The sequence below is a fragment of the Semicossyphus pulcher genome, unplaced genomic scaffold (assembly GCF_022749685.1).
Source record: "Semicossyphus pulcher isolate SPU_LCO1_2020_fin unplaced genomic scaffold, fSemPul1.0.p SCAF_9, whole genome shotgun sequence".
Classification (NCBI taxonomy): domain Eukaryota; kingdom Metazoa; phylum Chordata; class Actinopteri; order Labriformes; family Labridae; genus Semicossyphus; species Semicossyphus pulcher.
Window position 1 is genome coordinate 2525234 of NW_027211770.1, and position 26554 is coordinate 2551787.

General features: G+C 39.4%; 1 protein-coding gene and 1 long non-coding RNA gene across 2 annotated transcripts in view; one reads left to right on the forward strand and one right to left on the reverse strand.

Annotated features, from left to right (window-relative positions):
* The window catches only part of LOC138584560 (uncharacterized), a 31314-nt gene extending 29533 nt beyond the window's left edge, over nt 1-1781 (forward strand). The window contains exon 3 of the long non-coding RNA XR_011305446.1: nt 307-1781. This is a non-coding gene — a long non-coding RNA (uncharacterized lncRNA). The remainder of the gene's footprint in view (nt 1-306) is intronic.
* A 1631-nt stretch (nt 1782-3412) lies between these two features.
* Nucleotides 3413-26554, reverse strand: cndp1 (carnosine dipeptidase 1). Its single transcript, XM_069656064.1, has 12 exons — nt 26474-26554; nt 23594-23704; nt 16471-16614; nt 15231-15393; nt 8690-8778; nt 7798-7995; nt 7577-7661; nt 6234-6394; nt 5976-6140; nt 5726-5867; nt 4517-4664; nt 3413-3853 (listed from the first exon to the last, which is right to left on the reverse strand). The coding sequence occupies exons 1-12, from the start codon at nt 26552-26554 to the stop codon at nt 3775-3777; spliced, it is 1566 nt and encodes a 521-aa protein (XP_069512165.1). The 3' UTR covers nt 3413-3774.

Here is a 26554-nt window from a genome sequence, read left to right on the forward strand (position 1 = left end):
CTCTGTAATCAGACTGCTGAACTGCATAGGTTTATTATCTGTCTGAACAGCCTGGTCTGTTTTTCCTTTCCTTTTATGTACAAGCTGCTCCAAACCCATCGCCCCTTTCAGGATTCATAACATTGTTTAAGTGATTGTAAACTATTCTGTTGAGGCACGGCGTCCACTGCAGGGGACAGATGTGTAACTCCTTCAAAATACAATAAATCAAGGATAGAAAATAAAGTTATTGTTAATATATAATTTTCACATTAAAAATAACTTCTCTTAGTCATGCAATTTTCATTTTTGTCCTATTATTTGCAGGTGAAGTTATTGTGAGAGACCCACACAGCATCACCAGATCATCACCCTCCATGTGAGCGAGCCTAGAATGAAGGATTCCAACTGCCCCCTATTGGAGACGGCGAGTACTGCACCCATGCTGCTGTCTGCCACATTGTCCAGTCAGTGTTCCTTATTAACACCTTCACTACTTGCATCTGCAGACAGTTGTATAGTGGTAGCTGGAGGTGGAAGAGGTGAGTATTCTTAATGTAATGTTGTTAATGCTAAAGAGGCAGATTGATTGTCTCTATGGAAACGGTTCAAATCCATGTATCGAGTGTCTCCATTGTGTCTGCTGCCCTCTGAGAACAGACTGTAAACACTGGGTGGCGTCTTGCCAGTGTCTTGATTCTGTCACTGAGTCACTGAAGATGAACTCCTGACTTCACACTGCCTCTGTACTCTACTACAATACTGTGACAGTGTGTGTGTGTGTGTGTGTGTGTAGGTGGGGAGGGTCAGCTGGTGTTGTGAATCAGGCCGCTGGAGTGTCAGACACGGCTTCTTCACAACACCAGGGTTCCTCTCTACCACTTCCTGCTGGAATATATCATGCACGATAACAATTGTCTCTCAAATACCGCACATTATTTAGAATATGTGTACATTCAGTACATGCTGCTGCGCAAGAAGATGTTGAGATGACACCTGTAACCATTTCGGATAGCTTCTCTGCAACCTTTGTCATTTCAGTATGTGGATGCATTATTATCATATTGTTATTGTTATGTAAGTGTATCAAAAGCTGTATATGATCATTTTGAATGTGCCATAATTTTGCATAAATATTAAAGTTAATTGTAAAACTTATGGGTATTATTTTATCATCCGGCTTGACAACAGGTTGACCTCTCTTATATTAATGTAAAGCCTCCTAAAAAGAGACCTTAAAACAAATTAGACGTTTGATTTAATTTCAAAGTATACTAGTCCAAAGGGGCTGTTGGACAATAACCAAAAACGTGATAATGATCATTTCTTTCACAAGTAAATAATGCTAATTTATGGCTGTATTTTTTTTTCATGTGCCAGCATAAAACTGCAGAGTAACTGGCAAATTCTGTCTATTTAAATTGAGTACAAATATCCAAAGTTCATCATATTTTATATGAATGAATCTGAATCTTTTGTCTGAAATAAGACAGATAACATTTTTTAACCCTGTATGAACTGTCCATCAATGAAATAGTCTTTACTGAGCCTTCTGATAAATAATATAATAAAAAACACATTGCATGTATGATTTTGTTTTGTATCATATTTGATGCATCGGGCGTTACTGTTTTGCAATTTACTGGTTACCTGTTTTGAATGAATAAAAGCATGCACAAGAAGAACATTTTTTACCCCTTAAAAGTCCTTCAGAGAGCAAAGACCACCCACAAAATGTACCACTCGTCTTACAGAACACCATTTTTGACCCCTTAAACTCAGATAATTCTGAGCATCTTCAAAGTTCGTTAAAAAATAATTTCTTCCATACAACAATGTATTTTTTTGTGAAAATCTATTTGCAAAAGAAAACTGTAAGCAGGAGAGTCAATTACTCATCCTTTATTGTGATAAAGCAAGTTGCGTATGTATAATGAATACTGATACATTTACAGAAACATTACCTTAAATACCTGCTGTATCTAATTTGATCCACACATTTTCAACACGATTTTAATATAAAATAAGTTAAAAAATATGAAGTCACTTTATGTTTCTTTAATCCAGTTAATATTCCTTTTGAAGTATCAGAAACAATTTCAATGTTTTCCATGTTTCTTTTCTGGCATGCCAGTGGTTTCACTTACTTTTCACAGTTGTTCATTACATTTGCTCATGTGTCGCCAATGTTTCATGCACACACCGCACGACCACAACATCCACAGTTTGATTCCTTGGGATCTTTGTTGCACGTCCGTCTCTCTCTCTCTCCTCATGTGAGAGATGTGACAAAAAATGACCTGACTTGATATGATTATCGTCATATGTTCTTTTCTGTCGTCTAATAACACTTTCAAGACAATTCCCATGACTTTAAGGAAAATTACCCGTGGAAAGGTAGTTCAATTACTTAGTAATTTGAAATTAAATAGTTTCTTTTGATGTTTTGCAAAGTTGATGTTGACTCTCGGATGCATAGAAAAGCATTTTTGTTAATAGAAATTTGTCTTGGTGCTGCACAGTGGTGCATTGGTTAGTGCTATCACCTCACAGCTAAAAGGTTCATAGCCTTTCTGTGTGGAGTTTGCATGTTCTCCTATAAGCATCCCTCAGGGTACTCCGGCTTCCTCCCACTGTCCAAAGACATGCTCATTAATTGCCGTAGGTGTGAGCGTGAAAGGTTGTCCGTCTCTATGTGTAAGCCCTGTTATTGACATGGCGATCAGTCCACAGTGTACCCGGCCCCTCGCCCAATGACACCTGGGATAGGCTCCAGCCGCCCTGCGACCCTGAACAGGATAAGCGGTAAAGATAATGGATGGACTTTCTCTCAGGTGGTGGTGGCAGTAAACATCTATCTGTACAGCTTCTGTCCCTTTAGATTTTTAGTAGATCTTGAAATTAGTTACTATGAGACTTTTCAGTACATGTGTGAAATGTTAATAAATATATTATGACTGAGGAAAATCTGTGGCCATCTGTGTTTGTCTTATTACTATAGCTTCTCGTGAAACATTGACATTGTGACTCAATTATGTTCTTTTGCAGTGCAAGTACCTGGATGGTGCACGTGTAACTGTTAAACGTAACATAAGACACTTCTCCCTCTCAAAAGTTGCCATCTTGGCTAGGCAGAGAAAGTGGCCGACATGTTGCCAAGGTCATGGTACATTTTATATTGTGTGAAACAGCTCACACACACAGGTACTTACAGTGTGACAGTAACAGTCAGATATTGTTGATAATGTAGGAATTCATCATTGAAAAGAAGAAGAAAAACGAGTGGTCAAATATTCGGATGTGAGAGAACACTGCGGAAGTACTACACAAGTTCTAAGTATACAGTGTGCTACATGGCAGTGTACTAACAGAAGTACCCAAATTGAGACACAGCATTTGACACTTTCTCACATAATAATGAAGTGCACACTGGTTGCATTGTACAGTTTTTACTACATGACACACACACTTACAGTACTGCCTGATATCATACGGAGCACAAAGATATGCACACATAAAGTGAGTGACTAGAACAGCTACACAAGATGACTTCAGACATTTCCACCAATCAGAGGGTAGTAACACCTGCCAGCACTCTCACTCAAAATGACAAACAGATATGTAGATAGATAGATAGATAGATAGATAGATAGATATATTAAGTTAAATAAAACTTTGGCAGGACACAGAAAACATGATGAAGACAGATAAATGAAACATTACACCAGGCTTGTGTCTGGGGGTGTTCACTGCAGCTGGGACGTTTTGGAGGTCATTTAATGATCCCATGAAACATCACACACTGGTCTTCTGAATCTTGGACACCTCATTCAGGTAGGCGACGAATAACTTGGTTCCCTCAACATAGTTGTACCTGAAGGAAGAAAGTTCAAAGAAGAAAATGCTGTTCAGGAAGTTGGGCTGGTTTCGAAAAATATGTCGCTTTGATTTTGACCCTTGCAGTGACAAATGCATGTATATACTGTAACAACACGCAAATTTCCTTTCCATTTACACTCACTTTCCACAAACATCGCACCTACTTTAAGGCCTTCAAAGCATAAAGCTATCGTGACACAACTGTCTACTAACTTTTGCTATGTTAACAGATCGGGATTCCGGTATCTCAGAGCCCATTAAACAGAGAGACTTTTAAAAATATTGCTGAACCTGTGTTAGTTTGAAAACTAAGGAAATGATTACTAGATTTCATCTTGTTCGCCACCTTGTGTGTGTGAAGCAATGACACTTGTGCTGCGACGCATTGCGCTGGGTGTACGATAGGGCTTTTGTGTTTTATATGATGAATATTAGGTTTAAATTTTTATTTCAGTCCAAGGATGAGGAAGATTAGTAGAGGATAAGACTGTGAGCCATATACGTTCAGATTCCTGCTTCTTTCCTTTTGATTAAACCCCAGATTCCCCCCTGCATCTTACGTTGGTTGTAACACTTCAACGGCCTCAACAGAAAATATGAGCTCGTAAAGGTTTTATTCAAAACGTCCTGTAAAATGAAATAAGAACGGGAGTCAAACCTGCTCATTTTTTCATTCTGGGAGTGCAGCCCGTCATCAAAGCCTCCAATGGGCATCATGATAATGCTTTTCCCCGTCACATCCTGGAAGGTTCTGGCAATAGGGATAGTCCCGCCCTCACGGATCAGATCAGGATCCATGTCAAAGACTGGAGAAGGGAAGATATTTAATTATACTGGAGTATAATTGACATGAACTCTCCTGTACCTTACAATAAAATAAAGCAGCTGGACATGTCGAAGAATTACGTATCACATGTGTGACTTTCCAAAGTGGCTCCTGTGTGTGTTGGCATAAAGCACTTCCTAAACAAAGTTACAAAGAATAAACACAAATATTAATAGCAAAATAAGAATCCAATAATACGATTCATTAATGCAATTATCTGTGGTTTACCTGTGTGCTGCACTGCAGGGGGTGATCTGTATGGATCACGTATCATGTTACCTCATTAGACTGTATACTGACGTGGGCCTAGCCTCTTTGATTCAAAAGTGGAGCCAATGCACAAGTACCTTAAACCTGCATTATTTCTAATGGCCAGCAGGGCGCGACTCCCATGGTTTCAAATATATACTTTTGTATTGCCTACGTATGAGAAAAAGAGACTACTTCTCCCTCCTTTATTCCCTCAGTGAACATTTTCCTGAAGAGTTTTGCTCTCAATTGCTTCCAGTCTTCTTCAATACAGCATGATGTTCATTTACATTAAGGTCCAATTATAAGTAAATTAGTCAATAGAGCAGGGTATGCTTTAAGGCGTGGCTATCTTTGATTCACACAACGCTACAACGGCAATCTGTCAACCAGGATATAGATTTGCTTTTGGCTCCAAAACAACAAGATGGTGACAGCCAAAAGATGCGATGATGAGTGATGTCACTGTGGCTTTGTCCACTTCTTAGATACAGCAGTACAGGTACTTTACCGGAGCATCTCCATTTTATGAAGTATTCAAATGACTGTTCCAAGCCCCTGGGCTTCAGCCAAGGAAACCCTGTGAATTAAATTTACCTTTGATATTAGAGTATTTCAGAGAGAAATACTCATTTGCTTTAATTTCTGAATTCTTCACTGCTATATTTTAGAATGTGTGTAAGTTGCCAATGAAAGGGATGAATTTACCCACATATTAATCCTTACTTCAGCTTAACCCTCTGCAAGAATAGTGAAAGGTGTTTAATGTGAGGAGATGGTGTTGTTTTGTACCTCTCTTGATAGCAGCCTTCCCAGCCTCATAGAGAGGATGCTGTGTATCAGCCAGCCAAGGCTTGGCCCCGATCACCATGGTGACTTTGAGCTTGTTAGGACTCTTCCTCTTGGCAAACACTGAGTGAAGGTAGTCCGTTACCTGAAGCATCAAACCAACAAAATAAAAGCAGAGGACGAGCGGATGAGCGTCTTCAAAAAAAGATAAGTTGGATATAATTCAAAGCATAGCGTTCACATCCTGTTTCACCTGTTTCTTCACCATAGCAGGGTCCATGTTGGGAACTTGTCTGATGGAGAACTTAGCAATGACCTTAGCAGGGATAACAGTCTTGGTGCCAGGGTCAGAGAAAGCCCCCTCGATGCCATGGATGGTGACAGTTGGGTAACGCCACATGTGGGCCAACAAGTCAACCTACAGGAAACAAAAAGTGACAATAACTTTCTCGTCACGTCCACTTTGCCCTTAATAACATTAGTTGGACAGCTTTAATTAAAGTACTCATACCTTGTTGGTGTACATGAGCTGGCTGACACCAATCTTGCTTTTGTAGTTTTCAATGTCGAACTCGATGTCCTGGTACATTTTCCATTCCTCATCAGAGAGGGGAGCCACTGCCTCCCTGATCCCTGGAATCAGGATCTTACCGCTGGGGTTGATCAGTGTGTCTAAGGTCAGAAGTTACCAAAGAAATTGTTTGAATCCGGTTTAAAATGGATATCATCTCACAGGTATGGAGATAAAACAGAGTGTCACTGGTTGGGAGGGATTCAATGCTTTGCTTAAAGAAACTTTTTGGTAACCTCTACAAGATTAGCAACTGGTGATGCCAACGCACAAAAACAACATTGTTAACTTAAGGCGATAATGTCTAAGAGCTCAGTTTTGTTCTCTTTAGCGGCATGTTATGGCTATAAACGGTAATTTCGGGGGGATACACCTCCCACATATCCAGACGTCCACGGTTAGCACCGGTTGTAACTCTTGATTTTCCTGGCTGACAGTCTCCTTCTCTTTTCAGACTGTTTGCTTCATCTGAGCGTCGAGTTTGTTTCTTTTTCTTTGGATTCTCACTTATTTTTGAAGTTGTATCTGTAGTCATCCATCTTTTCTTTGTTTGTTCAGCCATAATACATTACTGTTTACTCGCAACACTTGCAGAGACGGGAAAAGCAGCCGCTTAGCTCTGCCTACACTCTCTGGCAGACCAACCACTGCTGGCTGATGGAAAACGTGTCACTAACTGGGCGCCGCTTGTGATATTTTCCGCAAAAGTCTGTCCCAGTCTGTAATATTGCAAATGCAAAGGCTTTCATTAGTTGGCCATGGGCTCAATCACCATTGTGTTACCTCATTCGGCGATAAATAGTGACTTAACAGTAATTTATTTAAATGAAAATCTTTGAGATTAACGCTCTTTAGCAGGCGTGCATTCAAACAAAGTTTCAGACATACAACACAACTACAACTACAACACAATCGACCCAAATCCTCCTGCAGAAGAGTCCAAGATGCAAGAGCAGAGGAGCTGACCTAAAACCTCTTTTCACCATATCAAGACTCGTTTGGGGACAGATAGCAATACTACGTCTTGCAAGTGGGTCACAGAGCAAAGAGTTCGGGGGGGTTAGAGGGAAGCAAGTTACAAATTGCCTTAAAAACTAAAAAACTTAAAAAAGCAACACATTAAACCTATATTTAATGATAACTGTATGATTCGGGTGGTAGATGGTTCATGAGCAGACACATGTAGATAGTTTGTCTGAAAATGTTATGTATGTGGGTAAAAATATATCTGCATACAGGAGTGAAAGTGAAAATCGTGTCTATTTTGGCGACTCTTTGCTAACCAAGAATCCCAATGAGGTCGGTCATTGGTTCGATCACAGTCCCTCCATAAACACCAGAATGTAAGTCCTGTTTAGGTCCTTCAACCTGCAACCAGAACAGAGGAGACTTTCATCATGACACGGCCTTAGAGAGCTGAATGACAACTGTTTGTTTTAGAGAGAAGAATCAGGCACAAAACATTCAGTTTGGGTTTGTGTGTCTGTGTTTATACATGCACAACCTCAGCAAAGAAGTAGCAGTTTCCTCTGGTGCCGTAGGTGAGAGCAGGCCGTCTGCTGCGCCAGCCGCAGTCGGAGATGATGATGTAATCCACGTCAGAGAAGAAAGTGTCCCTCTGAGCCATGATCATGGCATCCAGGCCATTAGAGCCTGTCTCCTCCATGCCCTCAATGACAAACTTCACATTTACTGGCAGCTCCTGGTGAACAAAGAGGAAGACAGTGCTACTCCATCAGATCTGTTTGCCGGTAAATAACAGTGTCAGTGGGAGTGGTCGGGATAAAGGAAAAGCTGTTGGAGGAGAATCTCATCTGAAAAACAGCTTATTTCTGCATGACAAGCAAAATATTTGTCTTTGTAATGTAGTTGAAACAGGCTTTGCAAACCTTAAAGCCATGAGCCATTAGCTGCGTATGAATCTAGTCTTGTCAACAACCACACATTTCCTTTTCACTTAATGCATCAACATCCGGCTGAGGCCTATTATTTCACAGTGACGGCGAGGATGGCAGGAACAGACTGCTGCAGTGACTTTGCAAAATCAACAATGACTTTGCAAGTGAGTTTGGCTGAAGCTCTGCTCTTCTTTTTCACTGGCCTGAGGGTGTGCAGTTTGTTCCCTCTAAATGTGTCAAGATTACTGGAATAAAACAGTCTGTTCTAATAGATGGGAGTTATCTTTTAGGTCTATCTTGCCCCCGGCATCTGCCTCTGGTTCCCCTCTTTATATTTCAAGATGATTTGCAAATAATTCCTTTAATCTGTCCTTTTGTCTCACTTGAGGTCACAGTGCCTCTGCAGCTTTCACTCCCTTGCACATTAGATGCTTTTCAAGTGTGGCATGAACAACTATCCAATATAACAGTACACTGGTTCAGTGAAGTGTCTCTCACCATATTGAGTGCCTGGTAAGCCCCCACAGCATGGATCCAGGCTAAAACTGGGGCCTTGTTGTCTGACGCTCCTCGTCCATAAAGGTTACCTTGAGGTACAAAAATCATTATATGAGTAGAAGTTTCGTAACACTGGAGATTAAATGGAATGCACAGGTAATGAGACCTTTCTCCTGTATATTACTGAGTGTTAAAACAAGCAGTGCATTTGCAAGTAGCTGCTTGTTTATCATTTGAAAATTGCAATATGGTTTTATAGCCTGGTTGTGTTTGCACACAAATGCAAGATCCGACATGAAAGGGTAATTACGTTACTTCTTTACCTGGGCCAAATTCTTACACATTTTGATGCCTCAACAACTAACTAGGTACAAAAGTTTTTAAATTGCACCGGTAGATTTCTCCACTTCAAACGTTAAATATTGGGTGCCTTTGGTGTTACGAATGCTTAGTCTGGATTCAACACAATATTTATGTTATACCCATTAAAGCTCCTGTGCGGAGGTTTTATCTGGGTATGAAACAGACTGAAATGAATTGTGATTAATCTATATGACCTACAAAAACAAATCAAACCATCTACGACAACATTGATTATTACTATGTAGTTATCTTAAATGCCTGAAACTGCTGGCGGGGGCAGGTGTCAGACGAAGCGATTCACTGCACGCTGCTTTTGTTTACATTTTCCAGGGAAAAAAATGAATGTGAGTGATACATATGACTATTAAAGAAAGCAAAATGAGCTTTTTTGTTAAAAAACACCACCAGCGTGTACAGGACAAAATCAGCAAAGAGATAAGAGGTACGGCTTTGTCCACAGGGGGCGCCAAAATCAACACAAACCAAAAGTTCCTCACAGCTGCTTTAACCCTTGTATGGTGTTCGGGTCTGTGGGACCCGTTTTCAATGTTTACCAAAAGAAAAATGATATGATTTATTATTATTTCAACCTCAGACTCCTTGGCTTTGGCTCATTTTCTGTGAAGAACATATAAATGAACACATTTTTAATGACTTCACACTGTACAACCCCCCTACACATTTATATTACACATGTGGTGTCCGGGTCCGTATCCTGGACCCGAGGGTAGTGTGTGTGTGTGTGTGTGTGTGTGGTGTGTGTGTGAGTGTGTGTGTGTGTGTGTGTGTGTGTGTGTTTTCCGCTCCTACTATTCACATACAAGGTTGTAACATTGTTACATTTCATGCACTGAAACCTGTCTGCTCCAGCATTCCCGCACATTCTATCCCACCTGCAAATTGGGGATGGAACACAACAAATAAATAGCGTTGCCTGTGTGCCTCTGCATCACAGTCGATCAAGATGGCGAAAAGAGTCTCTGCTCAGAGGGCCTTAGAAATTATTTTCAAAGAGAGAGAAGCTGGGGAATTGTGTCAAATTCTGTCAAAATACATATGCAACACACACTTAGTAAAACTCTGCCAACCATGTGTTGTATAGGCCCGCATAAATAGACTATGTGTTCAATGGGGCTGATGTGTTGTGTAGAGTGTTGTGGATGCCGTATCCTAAATTTACCTCGGCTCTATCCAGTATCTACCTGTCGGTCAATCGATCAATCGATCGATCGGCTGTGGCTCAGTGGTAGAGGCAATCATCTCTCTATCAGAAGGATGGGGGTTCGATCCCTCACTGCTACAGTCACATGTCAAAATGTCCATGGGCAAGACACTGACCCCAAATTGCTGCGGGTGGCAGAGCCATCGGGTATGAATGTGCATAGATCTGATTGGAGATTGGCCCTTAGGCCTCTGCCATCAGTGTGTGAATGAGTGAATGTTATATGTAGTGTAAAAGCGCTCTGAGTGGGTGGAAGACTACAAAATGTAAGTACAGTCCACTTACTATTTTAGACAGATATTTTAGATCTGTCTGTCTGTCTGTCTGTACAGTGAGGCTGGTGTTTTTCATACATAAATGTGTTCAATTTCTGAACATTGTCTCAGTGGGATTTGTTCAAAATAAACATGTTTTTCTTGTTGATGTTGATTTTTCCTTTTTTTTTTACGTTTATCACAATCAATCAATCATCAAATTTTATTTGTATAGCGCCAAATCATAACCAGGGTTATCTCGAGACACTTTACAGAAAGAGCAGGTCTAGACCGACTCTTTGTTAAGTTATTTAAAGAGAGGCCCAACATCAATCCACCATGAGTAGCACTTAGCAATTCGGCACATTGGCAGAAAAACTTCCTTTTGACAGGCAGAAACCTCGAGCAGAACCAGACTCATGTTGAACAGCCATCTGCCTCGACTGGATGGGCCGAAAATGGGATAGAAGGAGATGCAGGATAGAGACAGGCAAAGAGAGCAACAACAACATATGTTCTTGTTACCACAACAACATATGTCCTTGTTACATGAACAACAACAGACACATACTTATGGTTGCAATGCCAATAATAGTGGTAGACTAGGGTGAAGATTGGCTAAATAAATAAATAAATAAATAAATTAGCGAGAGAAGCAGAGTAATGATAAAGGCTGAGGTAATTGTAATTGTAACAGTTGAAGTCAACAGGTCTACTATTAGCATTAGCAGCAACAATAATGATACTATGGGGAAGGCTGATGTTAGTAGTTGTTGCAGTCGAGCAGGTCCACAGCAGCAGGTGGTCTGCAGCAACAATCCTCAGGAACCTTCAAGACAAGGGAGCACAAGAACTCCCGGGAAGATATGTGGTTAGTAATGTTAATGGGACCAGAAGATACAGAGTTAATGAGCTGCATTAATATGACAGAGAGAGAGAGAGAGTCAGAGAGAGAGGAAGAGAGAGAGAGAGAGAGAGAGAGAGAGAGTCAGAGAGTCAGAGAGAGAGAGAGAGAGAGAAGCTTGGTGTGTCAGATCCCCCCGGCAGTCTAAACCTATAGCAGCATAACTATGGGCTAGTCCAAGCCTGAGCCAGCCCTAACTATAAGCTTTATCAAAGAGGAAAGTTTTAAGTCTACTCTTAAAAGAAGAGAGGGTGTCTGCCTCCCGGACCTTGACTGGTAGATTGTTCCAGAGGAGGGGGGCCTGGTAATTGAAGGCTCTACCTCCAACACTACTCTTAGAGACTTTAGGTACCACAAGCAGGCCTGCATCCTGGGAGCGCAATGTTCTAGAGGGGTAATATGGCACTATGAGCTCTTTAAGATATGATGGTGCCTGACCATTAAGAGCTTTGTAAGTAAGAAGAAGGATTTTAAATTCTATTCTAGATTTTACAGGAAGCCAGTGCAGAGAGGCTAATACAGGAGAGATGTGATCTCTCTTCCTAGTTCTTGTCAGCACACGTGCTGCAGCATTTTGTACCAGCTGCAGAGTTTTTAGTGACTTATTAGGGCAGCCTGATAGTAACGAGTTACAATAATCCAACCTGGAAGTAACGAATGCATGGACTAGTTTTTCTGCATCGTTTTGAGACAAGATGTGTCTGATTTTTGCTATGTTGCGAAGATGAAAGAAGGCTGTCCTTGATATTTGTTTTATGTGGGAGATGAAGGACATATCCTGATCAAATAGAACTCCCAGATTCCTAACAGTAGTGCTGGATGCCAGGCTGATGCCATCTAGGGCAGCTATATCATTAGAGAAAGAGTCTCTAAGGTGTTTTGGGCCGAGCACAATAACTTCAGTTTTGCCTGAATTAAGTAGCAGAAAGTTTCTAGTCATCCAGATCTTTATGTCCTTAAGGCATGCTTCTAGTTTAGATAGCTGATTGGTTTCATCTGGCTTCATAGATAAGTATAATTGAGTATCATCTGCATAACAATGAAAATTAATGGAGTGTCTCCTCATGATATTACCCAGAGGAAGCATATATAAGGTAAAAAGAATCGGTCCAAGCACAGAACCTTGTGGAACTCCATGACTAACTTTGGTTTGCATAGAGGACACATCATGAACATTAACAAACTGAGATCGATTTGATAGATAAGATTTAAACCAACTTAGTGCAGATCCTGTAATGCCAATTAAATGTTCTAATCTCTGTAACAGGATGTGATGGTCTATCGTGTCGAAAGCGGCACTAAGATCTAACAGGACGAGTACAGAGAGAAGTCCTCTGTCTGAAGCAGTAAGTAGATCATTTGAAACTTGCACAAGGGCTGTCTCAGTGCTATGGTGGACTCTAAATCCTGACTGAAAGTCCTCAAATAAACTGTTGTTATGAAGAAAGTCACATAATTGATTAGCGACTGCTTTCTCAAGGATCTTTGAGATAAAAGGAAGGTTAGATATAGGTCTATAGTTAGCTAAGGTGCCTGAATCTAGGGTAGGCTTTTTAAGAAGTGGCTTAATTACAGCTAGTTTAAAAGACTGGGGTACATAGCCCGTCGATAAAGACATATTGATCATATCTAGTAAAGAAGTGCTAATTGAGGGAAAGACTTCCTTAAGCAGCTTGGTTGGAATTGGGTCTAAAAGACAGGTTGGTGGTTTAGACGAAGATATCAGAGAATTTAGCTCAGGAAGGTCAATTGGAGAAAAACAGTCAAGGTAAACATCAGGTTACAAAAAACGGATTGCATTATTATTTATAAATATGATCTAACAGAGGTAAATGCTAAATATTAACCAGATATGCTGTCTTCATTGCTTGCAATTGGGATAAATTAAACATCTGATAAGTATTTTATAAAAATTGTTATGGCTATATTGATTTAAAAACCCAATAATGTGGTGGGTCCACCAGACCCGCAAACATTGGCTGAGTAACCAAAACATGAACACCACACAAGGGTTAATTTAATAATGTCTGATGGATTTGAAAAGAGCGGTGTAACAGCTGTTTCTGGTGTCAAAATGCACTTTACTTCTAACGTTAAGGTCTCTCTCTTTGGCGAGACTTTTTAAATGTTGTCGTACACTTAGAATAATAATCTGAGCCTGTCTGTGACAAAAACAAACCTATTTAGTGGATGTGTTTTGATGACGTTGCAGCCATTACAACCCGTTTTATGGCTGGGGGCTAAAACAATCTACTCAATTCCAAAAGTTTTTTTTACCTCTTAGTCATTTAGACCCGAGAATACTTAAACACTAAGGCCTAGGCTTAAAAATACCAGATATAATTTTTAACATGAAATCGTAATCTCTTTAATCACTTGTTATTATGAGTGCAATCAAGACATGCAGTCTCTAATACAGGGGTACTTTACAGCTTTACCTCTTCACTTAAGCTGCTGTCTCTCTGCCTCCTGACAGAATATCAAGATTTGACCATAATAGGGGGATTCACTTTAAATTTTAATTGTATTATATGTTTTGCCGAAATGCAGTTGCATTAGACTTTTTCTCATGGTGAGTCATGGTAAGTTTTAAAACAGGCAATGACTATGAAATAAATAACATTTAAACGCACTGTACACTGACGGACTGCTGGAGAGAGCGAGAGAGAGGGGGAGAGAGAGAGGGCACATACCGGTACATGTAAGAACAGAACTGTGGAAATAAGAGGAAAACTGGTCACGATGATGAAGCCTGTAGCTCTGTGTAACTGTCAGGTTTATCAACGAAGTGTGTGAACTAAACTGCAGCCTGGAGTCTCTGTTAACAGAGACAAACGGAGTGACAGTGTCAGACAATGTCAGCGTTTAATAATCGCCACAGTCACGGAACATATTGACTCACATATGAGTCTGTCCAGTCTTAAAAGTTCGGTTTTCTCTACTGCTCTCATTTTAGAGCACGCCATGTCTACTTTTCCCTAACTCACTTATTTTCTCCCACTGTGTCTCTGTAACTCTCCTGCCGGCTGGCTCTTTAGTCTGTATCTGTATTCTCACACACCCACTGGGTCAGTCGCGATGTTAATCTGAGTGACAGATTTGATTGGCTGAGTAGCGTCACGTGTGATGATTTACAACGAATTCATTGGTCTGCAAGTTTCTTGGACCCCCAAATTATTACCGCAAAGACAAAAAAGCTGCGCAGGTTAAAATAGATGCGCTTGTCAAAACTGTAAATAGGTCCGGATCCGGACCGTGGTCCGCCGTTTGGGGACCGCTGCTCTAATACATTATTATCACAGGTCTAGACTTTGCCTTTAGCCAAAGTTCTTAACAGGCGGGTTCTCTAGCTTCCAACATGTACAACCTGTATCATTTGATGATGGGACTGAGAAAAAACCACAGTGGGTAAAATCAAAAACATTTGTGTCTTCTTGATTTTTGATTAGATAAATTTCCATAAACCATGAGATTATTGTGAGGCCTTTTGAAACTCACTGTGGTCAAACATGATGAACATGGATTAAACTGACTCACTGTCACCTACCAGTATATAAAGGTAACCAGCAAGGCTCAGCACTTGTTATCAGCCAGTACACAGGAAACCAACAGTATACCAAATAACTTGGAAAAGCTTACTTGGTAGATCCCTCATGCATCAATTCATATACATTTCACTCATATTTAGCATGTATCTGGGGAAACTACTTGAATTTGAAATGTAGTTATGCATGTTTGAACAATGTTTGGCTGCTGAGCATCAATTTTTATTTGTTACTGAAGAGCTTAAAGTCCTACCATTGATGTCAGTCAGGTTGTAGGGATCCGTTGCCCAGCCGTCCTCTAGCTTTGCTGGCTGGACATCCACATGGCCGTAGACACACACTGTGTGTTTGTTTGGGTCACTGCCGAACTGAGCCGTCACCACTTTAGGCAATGCTAACGTCTGCCCATCAGGGAGCTGCAAACATTAAGAGATAACATCAGCAGGAGCGGCTGCAGCTTTACACTGAGTCTACAGCAAATGTTTGTTTTAAGTGTTGCATCAGTAGACTGTATAGGCCTAAAAGAAGTACACATAGCCACTTTGACTTCAACCATTGGTTTGTGGGCCACTGCTTTGAGACCTTGAGTTTGTGACAGAGTTTGACATTTGTACTCTCGCAATTAACTTGTAATAACTACTTGTCATTCACAGGTTGTCATATGTTTAAGCATACTCTGCTTTATCATCTATTTCACCCTAAACAGGACCATAATATATTATGCTGTATTGAAGAAATGTTGCAGATGTTTTGTGTCATTTTATCATACACTTACATACAATCAGGCCTCTTTTTGCAACCAGAGTCTTCCCCTGCTGGCCAATAAAGCACTTCTGCATTTGCTTCCCTTTTTAAACAGAGAGGCTACTTCTACTTCTCATAATCAATCCATTGTTGCAACAGTAAAAACTGCAACCCAACCAGTTTCAGATTAGCTACACACACTGTCTGCGTGCATATTTCTCAAATATCAAAAAAATTTCATTATCCACAGAATGTGCCACATTATAACAGGGATAATGTTCAGAAAGGCAGAGGGACAGAGAAGTGTTGCTGCTCTGTTTTCCAACATAGACACTTAAAGCACAGTTTGATGCCAAAGGGTCATCGGCTATTGTTTTTACCGTTAACAAAGACAATATAGTGCAGTGAAAGATCAAGCTATACTGGTCCTAATTACTGGTGAGAAGCTGAGATTGTTGACCTCCAGTCTGACCTCAAACACACTTATGTTTAATGAGTTTGGGAAGCAGCATTGATGTGTCTCAGTCATTATTTGGAGGTAAATTTAGTTCTGTCCGCTCCGCTGCTTTTTTAATGTTCCTTTGCCAGTGTTACCCTATGTGATGAGCCAACCTATCTGTATAAAATACTGAATATTTACCGGCCAATTAGGGTTACGGTCATATTTAAAGCTCTAATATCCCTGTATGGCAGTATTAAAGAAAGACAGAGAGGGGCCCTGTGCCGGGGAACACAGCTCTGTCACTGACTTCTTGCTCTCCAATGTCCACCAGCTCTACAGTCCCTCCCATCTGCCTCAGCTTCTCAGCCGTCGTCTCCATCATGCGGTGCAGGTCTGGTCTCTTCAGGACGTTGCTGGAGTCACTTTCAATTGACACCCAGTCCCGCAGAGCCTGAAACACACACACACACACACACACACACACACACACACACACACACACACAACATTTGAAACATTAGCACAGAACTTGATGTAATCCTTCTCCCATCTTGAAAAATATAAAACAGCACTACAGCTGCAGTATTCCCATGGCCAAAGACTGCTCTTGATTCATTTCAAATCAAGGAGTCAGAGGTTACAAAAGAAGTGACGCTATTGTTACAAAAAGGAATCAAAAACATCTTTCATCAAGGCAATATATGCTGATTTATTTGCAGGAGAATATATTTCTTCTCATCAGGCAGTCTTTATGTTTAAAGCATTTCATTTGTTTCAAGCTTTTATGTCTTTAATTATCTTATTTTATATTATTACTTGTTACTGACATTGTATTACTGTTACAGAGTAACTAAATGTTTTACTAGAATTAGCAGAACTCTAAAGCTTTTTGAGAACACTGACAAGTACAACAATGCTTTTGTCAAAAAAGTCAAAATTACTTATTTCATTAAGCATTTTTTCCTTTTCCTCTCTTCACATATCAACAGATTATGTGTAAATAGCTATATTTATTAAAAGCCAAAAATCAAGTATTCTTATAGATGTGCAGACCTAAGACAGTAACAATAACAATAATAAGAATAACAATAACTTTATTGATCCCCAAAGAGAAAGTCACTTTTCTGGCATCTCATCTACCATTTAGATGCCAGACAAGTGAATTTCCCTATAGCCTACACTTTTCATAAATGGGGAACACACTCATTTGAACAGTAAGATCTGTCATTCATTTCTTTCTTTAAATGTGCACTATGTAAGATTTTACATGTATTAATCATGTAATATTGCCAATGTGCAAAGGGATAGTAGAGGAACTGAAAAATTGAGACTGATTCCTATGTAAAGCACTCGGACGGGTTTATCTGCGAAAAGAAGAGGATGTGACGTATATGCGTACTCTCCTCACCTTGCTGCCTAGAGCTAATTCTTTGTCTCTCCAGTCAACAGTGTGAAACACGAGACAACGCAAGCTGAGAAATGGAGACGAATAATGCAAACAAACGACCAGCACCCACAACAACCCCAACACAAAGTACACACAAAAATAAAAAACGTAAAAAGCTTAACTAGTGAAGCCCGTCTGGCCAAACAGGAATGTGACCGACGTCTGGTGGAAAACTAGAGTCAACATTTGAGCATTCGAATAATGGAAAGACCTTCGATTGCTGTTAGGGATCAAAACAGACCCAGAATTTGCTTTTTTCTACGTGTTGTAAGCTTGTTGTTAGCTCTGTAGTAGGTTAAACTTATTGTAGTCACAGAAACAAAACCGGTGTGCAGCATTTTTTCTCTCACCAGGTGCAGCGTTTTTTTCTCTCACAGCACAAGTGCTTCATCCCAGCTCTCTCCAGTGCCTTGCCAGCGCTTTTCTGCTAGAAAAAGGCACTATATGGTAACGGGGCCTTAGCTGACATTGCTGCAAAGCCTGTGAAATATATATCATTGTGATATTGTGGTTTTAGCTGGCTAATGTTTGCAATTGCCTGTAATGATTTGCTGGTTCGCCAGCATAATTTGCCATTTGGTTACAAAGCACAATGCCAGATTCAGGCAGTGTATTTATGTTAGAGCTAGTTGGCTAACCTTAGCATGCTCGCTAACGTTATGACTACCAAAATACTATCTGAGTGTGTAGGTCAGTTGTCTGGCTTGACTAACATAATTGACATAATACTAACTCAGGACAAACAGGGTTGATTTTGGACAACATGGTGCAGGTCAACATGATGTCAATAAACACGTATCGTCAGTGAAAAGTAAACAGAGCCGGTGAGTTCTGAGTTTGAGCATGCTCAGTTTTGTGTGTTTTTGTCAAAAACCCTGGATGCTCGTTCAAGTATGCAAGTGTCACCGTGTCACCAAGAATGAGGAATGAGGAAGTTACACAGTGCACCTTTAAGCAACCTAATCTTATTTCTTTTCTTTTAAAGATTATTTTTTTGGCTTTTGCCCTTATTAGAAAGGAGAAGTGAGACAGGAAATGTGGGGAGTAGAGAGTAGTAGTAGTAGTAGTGCACCAAACGGATCGACAGGCCGGGAGTTGAACCTGCAATCAGTGCGTCGAGGACTGTAGCCGCTGCATTGGGCACCTGCTCTACCAACTGAGCTAAAGCATTCTTATTTCTAAGTACATTTATTCTGGATTAATTTTTTTAAGCACAATGTGCCATATCTGTGAATTCCAGGGTATAAATGGAATGGTAAATGGACTGTACTTATATAGCCCTTTTCTAGTCTTTGCAACCTTTGCTGCTTTTACACTACATGTCACATTCACCCATTCACACACACATTCACACACTGATGGCAGAGGCTGCTACGTAAAGTGCCCAACTGTCATTCAGTTATCACATTCATACCCGGTGGCTATGCCAAGGTCTTGCCCAAGGACACTTCGACATGTAGACATACATCTATGTATGTCTACAAGTATATAGGTCTATAGGTACATAGGAAGCTTATTTCTTCAATCTTTTAGTTAAATCAGATAAATGTGCTTGTTTTTACTGTGGCTGCCTACTTTTAGGTTATCTTTTTAATACTAGATATTTTTACTTGTCTTAAAAAAATCTTTGCTATCACTCAAAAAACTGAAATGAGTGGGTTGTACGCTTTATGTAAGCCTATCATTCTCAGTTTACTCAAAATACATGATTTTGTTGAGTTACATTTTTCTAATAAAGTCAACATAATTGTGTCAGTCGTTATCTTTACAAAATACATTGAACAAAAATATACAACACTTGTGTTTTTGCTCCCATTTTTCATGAGCTGAACTCAAAGAGGCCTATTTCTCTCAAATATTGTTCACAAATTTGTCTAAATCTGTGTTAGTGAGCACTTCTCCTTTGCCAAGATAACCTCACAGGTGTGGCATATCAAGATGCTGATTAGACAGCATGATTATTGCACAGGTGTGCCTTAGGCTGGCCACAATAAAAGGCTACTCTAAAATGTGCAGTTTTATCACACAGCACAATGCCACAGATGTCGCGAATTTTGAGGGAGCGTGCAATTGGCATGGGGAGTTGAAGTTGGTCTCCGATTTTATGCCGTTCTCATTCTCATATTGAGCATAACTGTATTTTTTGTTTGTGATAAAATCATTTTTATTTTATAATTTTAGCAAGCTTGTTTAGTTTTCCAGAGCCAGTGAGCTGTAGAAATGTTAGCCAAGTTAGCTGCATGACTCAGGTGAGATGGCTTTTATTCTACATGTGAAACCGTAGTCATTTGGTAAATATCACTAAATTAATTTATATTCAGTCAGTGAAAGTTACTTTCTGTAGATGGCAACACGCAGAATAGCAACACTGTTAATAGCAGTTAAAAGATATGCATCTGTGCTAGAGACAAAAGTGCTGTTTTAACACATCTGTGTTCAGCATTAGTAAATTACAGAAGAGGCTTAGGGCCACTGAAAAAAATGTTTTAGGCTGACCTTTTTTTCAGAATTCTGAGAATAAGGTCAGAATTCTTCAGTGGCCTTATCCTCTTTGTTTGGAGATTAGTTTTTCATTTTGTGTTGCTGACATGCCTACTTTTCAGACTTATATTGAAGCCAATCTTTCTAAGCTTTCCATTGGTGAACCACAAGAGGCTTTCATTGTGAAGCACGCACAGGAGATGCTACTTGTTTGCCGACATTTAAACACATGCAAGTCATTAATTATTAATAACTGCAGACACGCCATCTTCAGGATCGGCAACAAATGACAACAAAACATGTGTTTCCCAAATATATATAAAAGGACAAAATGTTATTTAACCGTTTAACTGGTAGTATAAACCGGTTAAAATTCTTAACGGTCGGTTAACTGGTTAACTGGTTAAAGTGCACATCCCCACTGGACAGTGTTTTAATGTCTGTGGTCACGATTGTCAGTGCCACAGGTGTCTGAGGACAAAAATGTACCTATTAGTTGCGTGTCAGTGTGTGTGTTTCTGTGAGTATTAGAGAGAGCCCGCATCAGAATGAGTGCGCATGAGGGAAAGCTTGTTGTCAGTCTCTGGCTGTTCTTTCAAAAAAATTTGATTTAATTCTTAGAGGTTAATGATTAATGATGTTATTGGGAGTCGGTTATTGGTCATAAAAAATGTTTCTAAATTAGCATCCCTAGTCCCAGACTTGATTGCAATCCAGACGTAATCCTGTTACATGAGGTGGCTAAGCGTGTGTATTGCTGTTATCAGCAGCACCTCGTCCCGGTGCACGTTAACGCTGTGGCTACATAAACGGACTGTTCACAGAGTGGACATGCCGCTTGCTGTTTACTTTTAATGGCTACACCTGTATAAAGTATATCTGTATTTTTCTCTCTCTCACTTTAGAATGTAATAATGAATAGAGGAGGGAGTGCATCCTCAGGGCCCTTTGTATCGATGAGAAGAAGACCCGAGACCGTCTATAAAGAATACCTGGTCGGTAATTTTAATAGTAGTTTTATAATAGAACACCTGTGCAATCTAATTCAATCTAATACAACACATCTGCTATGTTCTACTTTTATAATGTTTATACATTTTTTGCTCACATAGAAATACGGTAAATACGGTGGAGGGGAGTGGGAAATTAGCTCCAAGCCAGCAGCCAGAAATATTAGACACTTGTATTCACAGTATTAACAAAAACTAAAAACCTGTAAGCTTAGTCAAAGTTAAAATGTATGGCAGGCTGTTTATTTGCATTTCATTAGATAGGTGTTAACGTATTAGTTGTGTATATGAAATATTACAAAATCATATCTTTTAAGTTTGATGGATTCACCCAATAATAATTCCTCTTGTTATCTTAATACACATAGCACTGTTTGAGGTATCAGAATATTTTCTTTGAAATCATGAGGGAAACCTTAAATGCAAAAGTTTTGTTTTGTAATTCTGCAAAATCTGTTTATTAATTCATGGTTTGGTTGTGTCCCTTCTTTCTCTCCTATGTGAATGATTGCTGCTGTTCAGAGGGAGACTGGTCAAGATATCCTTGGTATCTAAAGCATCAGGGTTGAGCGAGCGAATGCCACCACACCTCCAGACATGGACTGCAGATAGAGGGCTATTAAAGTTCTGTGTGACTTGGGAGATATCACATGAAGGAAAACAATGTCCTCTGGTCCCCACCGTGAACAGCACTTTGTCCTTTCCATAATATTGTATGTTCTTTAGTTAGTTGTCTCTTCTACAAAATGCCTAAGTCGAATCTACTTCATCTACTTCACCAAATTCAATATAATTTGGTGAAGTAGATTCGACTTAGGTGTGTCATTTAAATTTAAATCTAATACAGTTAAGCTGAATTTACTTGAGACAGCTTGTGTCATGAGTTTCTAGTTTAGTTCTGGCTTTCTTGTATTTTGGTGTTCAGTTATTATTTCTTGTTTAACCATGTCACTTTGTCTCCCTGTCATGAGTTCTCATTGTTCAATTTTGTATTTAATATATTGTGTTCTTGTCTTGATTTAGTCTTGTTTAGTTATGTAATTCATTTGTGTTTTATTGTCTAGAGATTTTCTGCATGAGTTCTACTACCACAGTCCTGAGTTTGGTTTTTAGTGTTTCCTGTTTTATTTTGTAGTTCTTGCCCTATGTATGTTTTGTCTTGTTTTACTTCCTGCCTTTGTGTTTCCTGCCTGTTGGATTATGTGCCCTGCCCTGATTGTTTTCACCTGCCCCTTGATTGTCTCACCTGTGTCTGATTAGCCTCACCTCCTAAGTTTATTTAGTCTTTGTGCTCCCTTGTCTCGTTGCCTGTTCATTGTCATCCATCGTGCATGAGTCTATGTCTAAGTCTAGTTTCTGGATTATCTTCGTGCGCCCCTGATTTGCTCGTGTCCCTTGGATTACTTGTTCCTGGTTTTGTTTGTGAGTTTATTGCTGTGTCTTTTGATTTTCCTTTTTGTCTTTTTTTGGAGTTAGATTTTGTTTGTGCATTTTTGCCTTTTGTTTATTAAACCTTAGTATAAGTCTGCATCTGGGTCCTCACCTTTTTGGTTTTACCGCAAACCCTGACAGCTTGGTTGGATTTACTAAGCTGTATATTATTATAATAAATTATCTTGTCCTTTTTTCCCAACTATTCAGTTTTCAGTTTTGGGGGACCGGTTCACACCGACTTAAGTAAATGTGATATTTAATTTTTTTGAATGTAACAGTACATAAATTAGCAAATAACTGCTTATTTTAAATCATCATCAAATCATCATTTTCTAATTTTATTGCTTTTTTCTTGTTTTTCAGAGCTGCCTTTTGCAGTGTTAATGTACTGTATATGTGTAGTGTATGTGCTTTTAATTCAAAGTTCCTTGTTATGCTGCCACCTTTTGGATAAGAGAGGTGCTGCTTTCCTGAGCAGCTAAGATATGAAACAGTCACAGATGTCTTCCAAGGAGCACTTAAAAATTCTAATTTCCTTTTAGGAAAATGATTGTGATCAACTTCAGATACAAAAAATCAAAATACATTTAATTGGTTAGAATTGTGCTTTAGTATTTAGGACAGTTAAGGGTTAATACTTAATTAATACTGTGCATCTACTGTTTTTGTGCAGTTGTAAATCTGCTACTATGGAGCTGTGTATGTGTTGTTTAAAGACAATATTCAGTAGATACAGTGTTCTTATCACCCACAGCTCAGAAAGACTAAAGTACAATAGCTTTAGACATTACATTACTTTATTGATTTCCCTTTGGGGATCAATACAGTTAATGTTACTGTTATTGTTAATAGCACGTGCAGTAAAAATCATCTGAAACAAAGTACAATTTCAAAGTTAGTGGTTAAACCATTGTTTGAATATAATGTAAACAGTAAAACTCAACTTTGCATAATTCTCAGGAGGTTTTACAGCATAGTTGATGGCCCTACAGGACTTGTGATAAACAAAAACTAGATTTCATCATCTCTACTAAAGAAAAAAGAAGAGTATATTGTACCTCCACATATTCTTCTTGGTGGCTGTCGATATACTGGGCCAGCTCTGTGTACTGGAAAGCATGGACCGTAGAAATGAGCAGCAGGATTGAGGCCACAACGGGAAGATCCATCTGTTGGGACAGTCAGAGCCATTGATTTTGGTCTTACTTGTTAAAGTAAATAAGAGCCTATAAGAGCTTTTAATTAATCTGTAAAATGTCAAAGAATCACAATTTCCTTCCTTCCTTCCGAGGCAAGGCAAGTTTATTTATATAGCACATTTCAGCAAGAAGACAATTCAAAGTGCTTTACACAGAACAACAAAAGCAAAGAAACACATCATAAAGCAAGACATTAAAAATCAAAGGGAAAATAAAATAAAAACAGCTAAAAACAGAAGTATGTATATATGTATATATGTGTATATATATATATATAAAGTAAAAGCTACAGTGCAGATATAAATAATTAGAATAGTTATTAAAATAGTTTAATAAAAGCCAGCTGTGAACAGGTGAGTCTTCAGGCTTGATTTAAAAGAAGTAAGTGTTTCAGCAGACCTGCATGTTTCTGGGAGTTTTTTCCAGATGTACGGAGCATAAAAACAGAATGCTGCTTCTCCATGTTTGGTTCTAACTCTGGGGACAGAAAGCAGACCTGTTCCGGACGACCTGAGGGGTCTGGATGGTTCGTACTGTGTCAGTAGATCACAAATGTATTTTGGCCCTTGACCGTTCAGCGCTTTGTAAACCAGCAGTAGTATTTTGAAGTCTATTCTCTGACAGACAGGGAAGCCAGTGTAAAGACCTCAGAGCTGGAGTGATGTGATCTACTGTCCTGGTCTGAGTGAGGACTCGAGCAGCAGCGTTCTGAATCAGCTGCAGTTGTCTGATTGATTTTTTTGGGAGACCTGTAAAGACACTGTAACAGTAATCGAGTCGACTGAAGATAAATGCATGGACCAGTTTTTCCAGATCTTGCTGAGACACAAGTCCTTTAATCCTGGATATATTCTTGAGGTGATAGAAGGCCGGCTTTGTAATTGTTTTCATGTGGCATGGAAAATTCAGGTCTGAGTCTATAACTACATCCAGATTTCTGGCTTGGTCAGTGTTGTTCAACACTAATGACTGAAGTTGTGCACTGACTTTTAATCGTTCCTCTTTAGCTCCAAAACTACCTCAGTTTTGTCTTTATTTAACTGAAGAAAATTATGGCACATCCACTCACTGATTTGTTCAGTGCATTTAACTAGTGCGTGTATGGGGCCATGGTCCCCTGGGGTCCGTTTCACAAAGCAGGTTCAACAAACTCTGAGTCTAACCCTGAACTCTGAGTTGATCTACTCTGAGATAGGAAACTCTGAGTTTTCGGTTCCAGAACAGCTGATCAGAGTTAGTTCGATCAACTCTGAGTAGGTTCAGCCAGAGTTAAGTGCGTGCACGCTGACTATCAAAAGCCAGCATTAATGGAGCCCCGATACCACGATTCACCATGGCAACGGTACACAAAAAGAGGTCCTCCTACGTCACACCAGTGGAGCTCGAAATCCTCACGCGGACGTTCAGCGAATACGAGCATGTTTTTAGAAAAATAAAGTAACATGGCTGCAGCTGCAAAAGAGAGAGAAGCGGCGTGGGAAGAAACTGCTGCTCGAGTAAATTTGCAAGTTTGAACTGGTCTATTTATTTAATACTTAATCACGACCGGAAGCTAAAATGTATATTAATTTAGGAGCAATGCAGAGAAAAACATACATGGAAGCAGTTAAAAATAAAATACCAGAACATCATTCAAAGGTGCGGCTCAGGCAGAACAGGCTCATGGCTGAACCTCACTTCAGTCATATTTTAAATATTAAACAGATTAAATATCATTCAGTGGCTGTTTTAATGTGCATTAGCTTTATCCCTAACATGATGCTGACTTCACATACATTATAATTCATGTTGATTAAACTGAATGTGTTAGTTTAAAAAAAAAAAAAATCCAATAACTTAAGGTGTCTTATTTGAGTGCTCTTGGCAGTGGTGTTGGAAAATCTAAAAATGATGACTTTGACACAGATTTGTCTTTTGATTTTTTTTATCATAATCATAAAAGACTTTTGCAAAGGGATCAGAGCAGCACAGAGACGCAACGTTTCTTCTTTTAATTCGGTAACCGCTTAAACACACGCGTGAGACGGGCTGAATGAATGAGGAAGTCGAATTGATAGAATATAACAGAATATAAGAGAATATAAAACCGAATCGGTTTTATATTCTAGAGGGAGGAGACAGAGCGAAACTCTGAGTTTCCTGAAGAAAACCTGCTCGCGACCAGGTTAGGTTCATAGAGTCTGTTACTACGGTAACTGACCGAGAGCTTAAGTTACCTCCCTTTGTGAAACGGAAAACTCAGAGTTTCCCTCATTTCAGGGTTAACAGACTCAGAGTTTTCAATAAACCTGCTTTGTGAAACGGACCCCTGCTTTGTGAAACGGACCCCTGGTGACATTGTGGGTGAAATCTTTTAATGTTTTTTTTTGCTTTGTTTAATCCACTGTCTAAAAAAAGTATACAACAAATGCCTCTGACTCCTGGAACAATCTTTCCTTTAAAAATGTTAAGAATAATCTATTATAAAAATAATTGTTTGTTTCACTGTTTCAGTTTGAGTCTAAATGATGTTTGCAGGAAAGAAATAATTTTAGCAGGAAAATGTAGTCTGAGATTTTCTATTTTCTATTATTTCTAATATTTAAAAAAGATAAACCTATAAAGGCCCCCCCATCTATAATTTGTGTGTAATAAAAGAAAAACTTAAACTCCACCTTACACCCTCATGAACAAATCATCTTAGAGTATGTTATACTCATCTTTGAATATTTTCCAGTTAGTGGTTAGCCTTTGTCTTACCTTTTCTCTGCTGGTGGTGGTGGTGTGTGTGACAGTCTCCGCAGGCAGGCAAACTGTGGCCCAGTGTTGTTGCCTGGACAT

Excerpts from the sequence above, each read along its gene's own strand:
- cndp1 (XM_069656064.1), bottom strand. The coding sequence starts at position 26,554 with ATGTCCAGGCAACAACACTGGGCCACAGTTTGCCTGCCTGCGGAGACT. Across the intron at positions 8,779-15,230 it reads CAACCTGACTGACATCAATG|GTAACCTTTATGGACGAGGA; the intron begins GTAGGACTTTAA and ends TTGTACCTCAAG. Across the intron at positions 7,662-7,797 it reads ACTGCTACTTCTTTGCTGAG|GTTGAAGGACCTAAACAGGA; the intron begins GTTGTGCATGTA and ends TTCTGGTTGCAG.